The sequence below is a fragment of the Hyperolius riggenbachi genome, chromosome 3 (assembly GCF_040937935.1).
Source record: "Hyperolius riggenbachi isolate aHypRig1 chromosome 3, aHypRig1.pri, whole genome shotgun sequence".
Classification (NCBI taxonomy): domain Eukaryota; kingdom Metazoa; phylum Chordata; class Amphibia; order Anura; family Hyperoliidae; genus Hyperolius; species Hyperolius riggenbachi.
In genome coordinates, this window is record NC_090648.1 from 210,480,520 (window position 1) to 210,494,876 (window position 14,357).

The following is a 14,357-nucleotide window of genomic DNA, read 5'->3' on the forward strand; positions in this document are numbered from 1 at the left end:
TGTCCCAGTCCGTTGGACTTTACTATAAAGGGATTCTACTGTACTTTTAAGTTATGACCATTATTTGGCCCTGATTAATCTAACCATGCCTAACCATATCTGCTACAGCGAACACAGAATGTGTTCCCTTCTTTTCTAAGTGGTGCTCTATGAAGGGCACACATTTTCTCCTATACCTGTGTGCCATTTAGTTCATGCAGATGGCAGACTTTATGTCTCGCACTGGACCCCAAGATAAGTAGAACCCTGGACAGGGCAAAGAAGCTGTTCTTCCACCTCCAACTGTGCAGATGTTTTCCTAGTAGTCATACAGATAAGCTGATACTGGGCACACTTTTGGATAGTAAAAATAATGATGTTAGAGAAACCCCTGATACATCAACAAAGAAAAGCCATCCGTATGGCAAAAAGAATGAATAAATCCAAAACTCAAAATAAATGTAAATGCTTTTAATAATGAAGAACAACCCTTTTTTTTTACTATTTTTACTGTGTCTTGTAATACATATTGTATCCTCTGGGTGGTGATATTGTCATGGAATATATTGGTCTTTCTTTTCCGAAATACTTTAGTTCCTGCTAAATTGTATTTATACTCGAGAAATGACTTACAATTATATTTGTCAAGTTTCTAGTAATTCATGTATTCTGTATTTTTGTTATTGTTAATACCCAATTTTTGCCTAACGCCCATATGTATCCCGGATGTCCGCATGTCACGCTTTCATGCGTTTCATGCGCCATGTTATGCTCTCCAACATAAGTTATGGACGCGTCACGCGTCCATACGTACGACGTGACGCGATTTAGATAGGACGCGATTGGCTCAGCGGGTCACGTGATGACGCGCTGTACCTACGCGTCAGCATGACGTGGCCACGTCACGCAAACAAGCCAGGGCGTTTTCGGCGATAGTGCTTGTATTTAATGGGGAATATGTCAGTACCCCGGTATCCTCTGAAGAAGCAGCAGTTCGGCTGCGATACATGTGAGGGACAGCGCAGTTGACGGTTGGCATCTGGGCATCTCTTGGTAAGACATTTGTTTATACTTTATTATTTTTATAGAGGTCTCCGTGTCCATCCCTTTTGCTCACATGTGGCTGATTCCATTTTTGCAAACATAATTTTTTGACAACATTTCAGCTGGTCCCTACGGACATTTGTCTTGTGTGAGACTTGGTTTTTTGTGGCACAGATGATTATAGTTATATCTGTCTTACCAACTGACCCAAGGTACACTACTATTATTGTTATTGGTTACTGTAATATTGCTGCTAACCTTTATAGTTCATTCACAACGTCTTTATGCGCTGTACTTTGGTTTTTAATTGTTTTTATGGTTGTTCTTCATTATTAAAAGCATTTACATTTATTTTGAGTTTTGGATTTATTCATTCTTTTTGCCATACGGATGGCTTTTCTTTGTTGATGTATCAGGTCTATATGCATCCCAGGCAAATGTTATTTAGGTGGCTCATGTGTTGTATTTTTCGTTAGAGAAACCCCTATCCTCTATCTAAGCAGAGCTACTGTCCCACTTTGGGAATAATACATCAAAAATTAAGGCCCAATGGGAGCTAGATCTAGGGGAAATAGATGATGAAGAATGGGATGACGTGTTGGGGAATGGAGCTGAGTTCCTGATATCAGCAAGAGATAGGCTGGTCTATTGAAATTTCTCCATCGGATATACTTTACACCCCACTGACTCCATAGGATGAACTATACACACTCTGACTTGACCAAATGTGGGTCAGAAGTGGGCACATACCTGCACATGTTTTGGACATGTCCAGCCCTAGCGGGCTATTGGGCCCAAGTGGAGGGCGCGATCTCTCGGCTGCTGGATCGTCCTTCTGTTCTTGAACCTAAATTAGTACTGCTAGGACTTTTTGGAGAAGAGACTTTAAATAGGTAAAAGAAAACCCTCCTCTTTACACTGTGCCATGTAGCAAAAAAGGTGATCTTGCAGCATTGGAACCAGGCGGAGATTCCTACCAAACGAGAATGGATCAATAATGTAAATAAATCCCTCCCCCTGTATAAACTAATGTACACTGGCCAAAACTGAAGACTTTTGAAAAGTGGTGTGATTCAGTGATCACTAGGGAGATCAGAGTTGCTTTAGACTAATGTACAGTGTTATGCTGGGAATACACCATGAGATTTTCTGGCACATTGATGGTTTGATAAATAATTTCTGATACGTCCGATCTGATTTTCCGATTGTTTTCTGATCGATTTCTCATAGAAGTGAATGGAAATCGATTTGAAAAACAATCGGAAATTCGATCGGACAGTAAATCTGCTGAAAAATCTCATCGTGTAATCCCAGGTTTATACCTGAATGTGTTATAAGCTTTGTTTTGCAACAGGATTCATGTTAGATCAGTCAGGTTGGAACTGTAATAGTATGTTCCTCATGTTTATGGTGAAGATGTATACCATTAGGCAATGGATGTAAACAAAATGTAAAAAATACTTGATCTGAGGAATTATCCCCTCCCCCTCCCCCCCACTGTATACTGAGCACTGAGCACTGTATACTTGTAATTTGTACAAAATGTCCTATAAAATGTACCTGGTAAAAAAAAATTATAATGTTGATCACCATACAAGTTAAGGGCTCTATCCGATTTCGATTTGCGATTTTACATGCGATTCCAATTTCCAATTTTGATGCGATTTTTACATGTGATTCCAATTTTTGAATTTTTAATTGCAATAAAAAGTCCTGCATCTGATTTGTTAACTTTTCTTTTTCAGTTTCCTCCCCCACACCTGTAACATACCCTGCCGAAAGTTCATTCCCAGGCTATGCAGTAGCCATCATTGTCATGTGTATCTTGGCCATTCTATGTATTCCTCTGCTCGTAGTTGTGGTAAGTCCTGGTGTAGGTTGTTGATAACTAAAACTAGCATTTTCAGCACGAATGCAATGGTCTATACATACTGATCTATCCAGTTTTGTTGCTTCATTCTTACATATTTTTGAGCCTGAATTACAGGCAGATATCCCTGCAATTGCTAGCTCTGTCATCCAATTTAATGTGACCCTTTAACCACTTGAGGACTGCAGTGGTAAACCCCCCTAAAGACCAGGGCAATTTTAGCTAAATGGGCCACTGCAGCTTTAAGGCATAGCTGCAGGCCCGTACAACACAGCACAAAAGTGATCCCCCCCCCTTTTCTCCCCACCAACAGAGCTCTCTGTTGGTGGGGTCTGATCACCTCCCCCCTGTGTTTGTTTGTTTTTATATAAATATTTGTGTTGTTTTTTTAATAAAATATGCTTTTTGTTTGTGTGCTGTCCCCCGATCCCTCCCTCCCTCCCACTGCCAGCCAATCAGCGTGATCAGCTGTCATAGGCTGCAGCCTATGACAGCCGATCACTGTGCAGCCTCAGGAGGGGACAGCTGTGTCACACAGCTGTCCCCAGTACAGCGCTGCTGCCGTACGCAGCGCTGTACAAGTAAATAGACGGCGATCATGCCGTCTAACAGTCTCCCGAGCGGCGATTGCCGCTCGGAGACTGAAGAGGGGGCGGAGCTCCGCCCTCCGAGCATGAGATGCGCGCGCAGCGTGCGTGCGATCTCATGTAAATTAGAGCCCCAGGACTTGACGCCAATTAGGGGCTGCCGCGACCGCGCCCATTGGCGTGGGGCGGTCTTTAAGTAGTTAAACCACTATTTATTTTAAAGTGTAGTATTGCTTTCTTTAGAAAGAAGGTGGTTGCACATGATCAGTTTTTCAAAATGTGCTACGGCTAGTATCAGGGCTGATTAATTGGTATGGCCAAAGTCAGGTTAAGGGCCTGTTCAGACTGTCAGCGTATGAAACACGCGTATAAAATCAAAGAAACGCAAGTTGAAAACGCATGCATTTTTCTTGCGTTCTAATGCGTTTTCTATTGCGTTTTGCACACACACGTGACCCAGGGAAAAAAAAAGAATTATGGGAACCGCAGAGGGAAATGTACGCTAAAAACTCAATAGTACGCGTTTTTGATACGCGTCCATAGACTTTCATTGCGTCCGTTTCTATGCGTGACGCACAGAACTGCATGCAGCAATGCGGATAAGAAACGTATGCGTCTCATACGCATACATGTGAACTAGCCCATTCAAAAGCATTAGGAGCCGTTTCTATGCGTTTTTGGTACCCGTACGTGTTCCCTGAAAACGGCTAGGAACGCGCATAGTCTGAACAGGCCCTAAGGGTTATATGTTGGAGCAATAATAATAATGTAAAAATAAAATTGTGCATAAAATTTTAGGCATTGCACTTCCAACATTCTGCCGACTGAGCGGTAAAACTAAAGACTCTGGTAAATTTAAAGCTGTTTTTGTAAAGTATTTAATTTAGAAACAACAGACTGCGCTAATAAAATTCAATTAAAATCTTTAATATTGGATATTAAAATCAAAATCAACCTGAGGTAGATAAGGGGATATTTGCTCCCTATAGTAGCCCAGATGTCAATGAAGTTCATATGAACTAGAAAATACGTATTGCACAAAAAAATGGAGGTGCAATACGTATTTTCTAGTTCATATGAACTTCATTGACATCTGGGCTACTATAGGGAGCAAATATCCCCTTATCTACCTCAGGCTGATTTTGATTTTAATATCCAATATTAAAGATTTTAATTGAATTTTATTAGCTCAGTCTGTTGTTTATATATCTGTTTGTCACAACTACGAGGAATTGGGATCCCTTAACAGCACTAGCAGTTCTTGGTGTAGGCGCAACGCTATTTGAATATTATTTCATTTAGAACATTTAAAGATTATGCTTGGTTCAAACTTTTGTCTTCTATGAAGTAGACCAGGGGTCTCAAACTCGCGGCCCGCGGGCCATTTGCGGCCAGAAAAAGCAAAAGAGACACGGAAGCAAACTATTTTACCTTATAGTTCGCTTCAGTGCTCCCAAGTAATCTGCCGCATCCCCGTCGCTAAACGAGGGCTGCAGAGCCTCCAAATCCTCCGGGCAAACATCCACGACTGCGCTGAGGGGCAGAGCTTCCAGCTGTAGCTCTGCCCCTCCTGACGTCAATTGCCGCACGGATCGGCGCCTCTCCCCGCCCCCTCTGTGAAGGAAGAATGAGAGGGGCGGGCAGAGGCGGCGATCCGCCGCGATTGACGTCAGGAGGGGCAGAGCTGAAGCTGAAATCTCTGCCCCTTCCAGGAAATGCCGGCGGATTGCCCCCCGGGTGATTTGGGGGATCTGCAGCCCTCGTTTTGTGGTGGGGACACGGTGGATTACTTGTAATGGGAGCACTGACGCGAACTATAAGGTAGGACACTTCATGTTCAGAAGAAATAATTAAAACGGCTAATAATGACATTTGAGGACTTTTTTTGTGAAATCCCTTATGCGGCCCAGCCTCATCCTGACTTTGCCTCCTGCGGCCCCCAGGTAAATTGAGTTTGAGACCCCTGAAGTAGACAATGTCTGTGTGACGTTAGGAGATGGAGAAAGACAAAGAAATCTCCATACAGCAGAATTCTCTCCTAGGAAATTATTTTTCATCTTCTCTTTAAAATACTTTTTCAGCACTTTGCAGTTGAAAATGTACCAAAAAGTAGGTGAAAAAGTACTGCACAAGGGCGAATTTCTGATCGGAAATTGCATGTATGCATCGGAATGCAAAAATCGGTAATACAAGTGCGGTAGGTGGATTTTCGTTAAAATTTTCGCTGACTTTAACATCGATTTTCTCAAAAACTATAAGGTCTTTTTGAAAAAATGTTTTTGTTCCTACTCTTCTGTTTAACAAACCCTGAAAATGTGGTGTTACTAGCACCTACAGGAACTTTGCTATTAACCGCTAAATTTGGCAGCTTTTGACTGTAATGTAAAATGCGGAAAATCCGCATTATCCGATATGCGGTAATTTTATGACGGAAGACTCAGAATGAATAAGCCACTCAAATAATGGCGATTTAGGCGGAAATTTCCGCATTCTCTAATTGGCTTATTCATTCTGAGCCTTCTCATTGGCTTAAAATTACTGCATATCGGATAATGTGGATTTTCTGCATTTAACATTACAGTCAAAAGTTGCCGATTTTAGCGGTTAATAACAAAGCACCCATAGGTGCTAGAAACACCAAATTTGCAGGTTATGTTAACCAGAAGAGTAAAATGTCAAAAAGACCTTGCAGTTTTTAAGAAAATTGATGTAAAAGTCGGCGAAAATTTCTGCAAAAATCCGCATCAGAATGCGGAAATCGGTAGCAGAAAGCGGAATCGGTAGCGGTAATTGGCAATGGTGGAAAGCGGATTTTCCGCAGAAGCGGAAATTGGCATGTCAGATCAGACAATAAAATCAGAAACACCCGATCTGCTGCATGCTTGTTCAGGATCTACAGCTTAAAGTATCAGAGGCAGAGGATCAGCAGGACAGCCAGCAACTGGTATTGTTTAAAAAGGAAATACACATGACAGCCTCCATATCCCTCTCAGTCATTACAGTTGTCATTTAACCATTCTAAGTTCATTTCCTGTCTACATTGTTCTTTTGCTGAACATTCCTCCCATACATGTATCTGCTTTCACTCTCAGCAGCTTCATAAATCCTATAGCACAGCAACAAATGTGGGCAAATCCAGGCAGGAAAATAAGCTTGGTTTTACATCATTTTTAAAAAATATTCACTAGCCTTTAATGTTAACAGTGATGATTAAGCATTAAGTGATGATTCAATTTCAGCTTGAGTTGTTATTTTACAATCCCTACTATTTATCTCTTATAACTAGGCTTTAAAAACAGATCTGTGCCAAAAGCTCCGTAATGCTTGTTCACTCAAGCCACCATATGAAAGTACCATTAGAACTGGCTTTACAGACTACCGGGTAAGAAAGTATGCACATTGTTACTTCCAGTACAATCATTGTTTTTCTTCATTAAAGGGACTCCGGCTCACATACTGAGATAGAAGGAGATGCAGAAATATGCAAATATATGCAGCTTGAAAATGGACCACTCAAATAAAGCTGAGGTGGGATTGAATTGGTCCATTTTCAAGCTGCATAAGTTTGTACAAAAAAAAATTGCATGTAATTGACCCTCCCTACTGCGGACTCCTTAAACCTTAAAGAATAACTCAATGAAGCATCCAGCAAAATTATCTGTTACTTGTACATTTTTACATATACAGTACTGTATTTTACCTCACTGATACTTAACTCCAAAAATTCACGGAAAACAGTGTTGTCTGCCAGTGTAGTGCATGTATTATTATGTCATGAACTTTTACCATCCCTCAGGGACTTTGCCCAACACACGTTATAAGTGTGATCCGCAATACAAACTGGCCATAAATTTTAATTCCAAGCCTGCATGCAGCGAGTTAGAATAATGCGATCAGTTACAGCACAAAAGTGAGAATAGCCCAATAGAAATGTATGGGCAGCGAATCTGCATGTAGAATTCTGCTGCCATGCAACTGGCGTACTGTGCAAGGGGCCTTGTTCATAGTGGCGTTGCAAAAGCCGGAAACATATTGAATGTTATAGGTGTAGTTTTGTAGTATGACAGTGGCATAACAGAGAGCACTCTTGCCTTGCAGTGCTGGGTCTCCACTCTGCAGTTCGATCCCAGCCAGGGCACTATTGGCAAGGAGTTGTTCTCCCAGGATCTGCATGGGTATCCTCCGGGCAATCGGGTTTCCTCCCACATCCCAAAAAGATACAGATTAGAGTCCATTCACACTGAATCAATTGCTGTCAGTTGTAATTGAATGGACAATTAATGCCCAGGTTTCCCTATAGGTCAGTTCACATTATACGCATTTTAACTAAAAGCTTTTCCCAATGCACTGCTATGGAACAACTGATTAGTTAAAACACATCCGTTTTCAGCGTTCACTGTGAACAAGGCCTAAGTAAATTGGCTTCCCCTAAAATTGGCCCTAGACTACAATGGACCTATGACTATGGAAGGCATTAGATTGTGAGCCCCTGTGAGGAGCGGCTAGTAACAAGGCTATATACTCTGTACAGCACTGCAGGTGATGTCAGCGCTATATAAATATTTAATAATAATACAGTAAGTATGCTTCACTATACCACTTAACACATGTGTTTTGTTCTGCACTTTATGCCCCACATTATGCCAACAGATTCTACCGCCTATGTGAATGTACTATTATAATAGCATTACATTACATTAGCAATATGATTTTATTATCCAACAAAGCCCCACTGTGAACATAGCCTTAGGATTGGAGGTTGGTGTAGTGTGAAGCATACGGAACATACAAAGTATGCTTCATTGCACCTGTTAGTGTGCACGTTATACAGTAGTGATGGGTGAATAGCACAAATGACCATTTGCGATCATTTTCACAAATGTTTGTTTGCAGCAGTCTCATTGACTTGAATGGCCCCTGCCGCAAACAATTATTTGCACTGTTCGCCCATCACTATTATGTAGTACCACAATGCATGCACCACGATACGCTGATAGGTTCCACTGCACTGATAATGTTCCAATGTGAACAAACCATTACAAAACAATTGCATTAGATCAGTAATGTGATTATATTGTCCAATGCTAAGCACTGCAGTGCCCCACTAAAAGTCTACCCTAAGCACTCGTGCACAGTGGTGCAGTAAAAGGGCTTGTTTACACTGCAAGAGCCTTTTCTAAGCACAGTGATGTTTAAAGCTCTTGCTATTCTAATGCTATGTATGTGTTCTCACTTGAGGGACACTATTTTATAAAAATTACAGCATTGCATTAGCAAGCACATTTTAAATAACAAGTGCTTTTAGGGCCAATTCTCACTTGAAACCGCAAACCACGGTCACGAACATGATTGTGCACTGCTGCTTTTGGCAATTTTGCTGCCACTGTATTTTGGGACGCTCATTCCAGGGAATAAGCATTGGGATGCAATCACTGGGAAAATGCTACATACTGCGCGGTTGCGATCTTCAGAAATTGTAATTGCTGCAGTGTGGTTAATCCCATAGGATTACTTACACTGCAGCACTTTGCTGATCAGCAAAGCACAGTACGCAGGCTGAAAGAGCCCGAGTGATAACAGGGCCAAAAAGCACTGGTAATATGTACCAGCCCTTACGACTGCTTTGAAACACAGCTTACCGCACTACATTGCCCCACCTATTCACCATTCTCAGTGTGGCAATAGCGTTGCAGTACAACAGGTTGCGGTAAGGTAACGCGCTGCATGACGTGCATTAGCGCTAAACGCACACGTTATCAGATACAGTGAAGCATATTTTTCATTGACTACCGGTAATACTTTTTTTTCACTTCTTGAGTTCTGCTTATGATTGTTAATTTTATTTCCTTATATTTACCCTCTAGACACACTCATATGATTTAAACTAATCACCTGTTTGGAAACGAAAAAGAAGATTCTGAATCTACACAAGACCAAGCCAAACAACCAAGGATTTCTTGTTATCCCATTAGAATACATTGTGACCTAAGTCCTGGAACTGTCCTGTATCCTGGGACTTTTGCTGTGATCTCCATATGTAAAATGTATTTTAGCAGAAGGATCAAACCCCAGAACTCTCTCTAGCCCAGATCTGCCCTTTCTTTGACTTTTACTTATTCAGAATCTTGAGGCAGGGAACACACTTGACTGTTTTCGTGCGCGTTTTCTGCACAGAAAAACTGAGAACTCATGTTAATCAATGTGCTAGTACACACTTACTGTGTGCGCGCAGAAAAAAAACTGACATTCTGCATCCTGATTCTGCACATTTTGGCAGTTTTCTGTATCAAATACATCAGCTGCTGTGAAAAAACGTGCGCGTTTTCCTGCATGGAAACACACTTAGTGTGCAGAAAAAGTATGCAGAAAAACGCGCGCAGAAAACTGAAAGTCAAGTGTGTTCCCTGCCTGAATCTTAAGGCCTCTTTCACAGTGCGACGTTAAAGTCGCACGTTAAAAAATGTTCCAGTGCAGACTAACGCACAGCAATACAAAGTCTGTGCGACATTCACAGTGCACACGTTGCGTTGTGTGTAGCATGTAGCAATATTTAGAAAGTGCTGCATGCTGTGCGTTTAGCAATACATTTGCTACGTTATGTGTGTTGCACATGCTCAGTAAGGTTTTTTTTTTTTTTAAATGTAACGCATGCGTCGTTTTCGTTCCATGAGTATGCGACGAAAAGGTGCACCAAGAGACACATAACGTTATACAAAATAACGTCCAATTTTATAACCCACATGCGCTGCGTTAGAGGCACGTTGTGCGACTTTGACGTCGCATCAAACGCAACGTCCCACTGTGAAAGAGGCCTAAACCATAGCAATGACTTTTAATGTAGTTTATGATTAAACATATTCTATGTAAATTTTTATATTTCAAAGAAAGAAACACATTTTCTTCATCTGTTGCACAACAATAGCTCCCACTCCCCTTGTTCATGAACCTTCTCAATGTGCTTCTCGAAAGCATGTTGTGGCTTCAATTCCTTATCAGTGAGGGTTATGCTATAGTCTGACTGGATCACACTACCTGAATGGATTACCATTTCAGACAGAAAAAGAAGAATGCGGCCTAGTTTGTATGCTTGGTGCTGTACATACAGATCTATCTATTGTTACCTCAGGTACACTTTAAGGGACCAAGAAAAGCCTTACAGTAGTATTTTTTGTTTTATGAAGTGTACATTTTTCATTGAAGTGTCTTGACCCATATGATGACCAAACAAAAAAGGTCAGATGGGTTAAGAGTTTAAGAACCATTTTTGTAACTTTGTATTGTAATTTATATAGATAAATGACTTGAAGAAAGTTTAGCTTTTCAGCATATTCTATGCATACCCCTGTGGTTGGTGAAAAAAAAAGAGTACTTAAAGAATGGCCATGCGCGACCTTGTACTGCACATGTACAGGACACACAGGCACAGTGGCCATCGAATGGCTTAGTCGCCAAAAAATGAAACTGAGTCACTGCGGAGGATGAAAGGATCGTTTTTTTGTTTGCTTTAGGTTTTTTAGGTAAATCTACAGCAAAAATAAAAACTTGAGATAAGATAATTAGTATGGAGGGATAATAAATAGAACATTATTAGCAAAGAAAAGAGTCTCATGTTTCCCAGTATAGTAAAAGTAAAATAAACACCGTAAATACTCGCATATAAGCCGAGGTACCCACCTTTCCCTCAGAAACCAGGAAAAAGTGATTGACTCGCCCATAAGCGCCCACCCCCCCCCCCCCCCCCTTGCCCCCAGTATAGCTCCCTCCACAGTAGCCAGATCTCCCACAAGGATGATAGTTGTGTCTCGAGATGTCACTAGATGGGGTCATAGATATGAGACAGTGATTGCCACACAGGAAGAATCCCCGATCTCTGCACCGCTGACACGTTGCTTGCAGACTCTGCTCCACAAGCCAGGGGACACAGGTAGTCTTGAGCAAGGAGCCAGCTGACAAGAGCAGGATAACTAGTGCACAATCCTTATGCTCCCCTGCCAATAACAAAACCTGCTCCACCAGCCATTCTGCTCAACTGACTCGCATATAAGCCGAGGGGGTAACTTTTCAGCACTTTTTTTGTGCTGAAAAAGTAGGCTTATACACAAGTATATAGAGTAAATAAATAAAATGAGTTAGCTATGCAAAAGAGCTTCTCTGAGCTATTTGACCAACTTGGAACTCAGTCCTGTTTTCTGAAGAGCTTGCTTAATAGACTTCAGAGGCGAACTACATTTATTTTTTTACTCACCTGGGGCTTCTTCCAGCCCTGAACAGCAGTCTCGGTCCCTCGCCGCAGCTCCGGTGGCCCAGCTGGCCGTCCGCAATGATAGCGATCCACCAGCGGAGTCGGCTCTTCTGCGAGTGCTCGCACATCCACGTCATCTGGCACATACTGCGCCTGCACAGTATGCACAGGCGCAGAAGAGCCGAACCCGCCGGCGAGTTGCCCTCACTGCACAGGGCAAGCGGGGACACAAAGAACCACTGGAGCTGCGGTGAGGGACTGAGATTACTGCTCGGGGCTGGAAGAAGTGCCAGGTGAGTAAAAAATAGGGTTGTTTTTTTTTTAAACAATATTCACAAGTACCTGATTACTTTATCTAACAACACACTTATTACCTCTTAGGCAGGATATAAAACGTAACTTTTATTAAATAAACATGTAAAATACACCGGAAGCTGACTGTCTAATATACATATTAGACAGTCAGCTTCCGGTGTATTTTATATGTTTATTTATTAAAAGTTACGTTTTATATCCTGCCTAAGAGGTAATAAGTGTGTTGTTTTTTTTTACTTTGCCTCGGAAGTCCGAAAAACAGCCAAGAAACAGTGAGAGACAGCTTGAGATAAGGATTTACTGCAGGAAAGTTCAAAGGGTCATAACTTCTGCTTTGTTTTATAGTGTAAGATACAGAGTGGGGATTCTAAACTGCAACGGTGAAAGTCTACAATGTAAATAAAGCTAACTGAAAATTATAAGACATTTGTCTACTAATGTTCTATTTATTATCCGTACTACACATACAATTCAGTATATTTATTTTTGCTTCAGATTTGCTTTAAACTTGTTGTAGTCAATTACAGTGAATTTTAAAATTAAAAATGATAAATTACACCAAAAATAAGCGACTATAAGCATTTAATTCATAAAAAACAATGTAAAAGTTTGTAAAGCTTTTGCACAAAAATATTGAGTACTCTTAATATAAAAGTGTCAAACGGTACTTGAAATGATATCCTAAATGGTGGGTACTTCACAAATCCATCACCATGTACAGGGGTACATGCTGTAATGTTGAAACCACTGGTCTATAGAATATGTAAGTACATTGCTATTAATACATTTAAACTGGATGGTATGCAGGCCTTAATGATTACTGGATTCTCTACCCAGTAGAGGAATGAGGAAACCGTTAGGATCATTTATTCCTTCTGCAAAAAATACTGCCGCTGCCTAATTCCATAGAGCACTGCAAGCCCTGATGCAGGCAGGTCACTGAATGGAATTCTGTATAGCAGAGTGCTTTTATCTGGGAGTCAGCCACTGGCAGTTTTCACTCACTGGGCTGTGGCTGTTTTGCTTTAAAAACAATAGTATAGCAACACTGAAATATTGTGATATTTATCTGTTCATTATATTGAATAATTACTTTTGTTAATTAAGGTCTACTTTATAATAAAAAAAATTATAAAAGCATATGTGTGTCATATTCTAATATGCCTCTCAGCATAGTTTTCCATTATAGGCTATGTTCACAAGACCATGAAAAAAGTTCTGCTTATCTGAGTGGAATATCTGCAGACATGCTAACAGACCTGATTGCAAGGCAATAGGATCCATCCGCAACTGTCCATTCAGAATAGATCTGTTTGGTCAGTTTCAATGAGCAGAACTGAAGGCTGTGCAGTACATGATAATTTCATATATGGACAGCCAATGCTGATGTAACCAATAGAAGTCTATGAGGACAGTGACCGTTCTCACTAGGCTAGTCGCTACACACGTTTTCACACTTTAATCACTAGGGTTGATCAATGAGATGCTGGTGCACACGGGTACATTTGAAAGGGGCACCTGGTATAAATGAAATAGCCAGATTCGGCTACAAAGGGCGACTGGTGTAGCCGAAATGCCAAATTCGGCTACAAAGGGGTAGCAGAAATACCAAATTTGGTCACAAAGGGTGCCTGGTATAGCCAAAAAGCTAGTTTTAGTTTATAAACCCCCCCCCCCCCCCCGTGGTGCATAACTTCAAGACCCCCACTGGTGATTACTATGACCTAACTTCTCCCCACTCTAACACAAAAACCTTCCCTGATGGTGCCTAACCTTAAGACGCCACACTTGTGATACCTAATCGTAACCTCCTCTGCATCCCCGAATTAATAATCTCTGCTACAAAGGAGCACCCTTTTGTAGCAGAATCAAAAAACTTGTAGCCAAATCAAAAATATGGGCTACAAAGGGGCACCCTTTTGTAGCTGAAATGAAAACCTTGGGGGTGCCCTTTTCACTACCTTGTAGCCAAAATTTGCAGAAACATTGAAGTCTACGGAGGCGCTCCTTTTAAAGAGGAGCTGTCAGCCATACTATCTCAGAAAAAAAACACATATAATTATTATTATTATTATTATTATTATTATTTATTGTATTTATAAAGCGCCAACATATTACGCAGCGCTGAACATTAATTTAGGTTACAGACAATATTTAGGGGTGACATACAGCAATATGACAATACAGGAATACAAGAAAACCAGATCACACAGCACAGTATTAGTACAAGGTAATGCTTAGTCAGTCACTGGATGAAGCATGGAGATTAGGCAAGTTAGGTTCACTCAAATGCATGGAATGGGTTCACAGTAATGGAGGT

The 14,357-nt window shown here is 41.1% G+C and overlaps 1 protein-coding gene across 1 annotated transcript in view; it reads left to right on the top strand.

Moving 5' to 3' along the window:
- The window catches only part of LOC137562270 (uncharacterized), a 294,902-nt gene extending 285,168 nt beyond the window's left edge, over nt 1–9,734 (top strand). Inside the window, exons 28-30 of the mRNA XM_068273603.1 lie at nt 2,769–2,884; nt 6,767–6,862; nt 9,345–9,734. Coding sequence (XP_068129704.1) covers nt 2,769–2,884; nt 6,767–6,862; nt 9,345–9,368 — 236 coding nt within the window. The 3' untranslated portion in view covers nt 9,369–9,734. The remainder of the gene's footprint in view (nt 1–2,768; nt 2,885–6,766; nt 6,863–9,344) is intronic.
- Nucleotides 9,735–14,357: the final 4,623 nt, after the last annotated feature.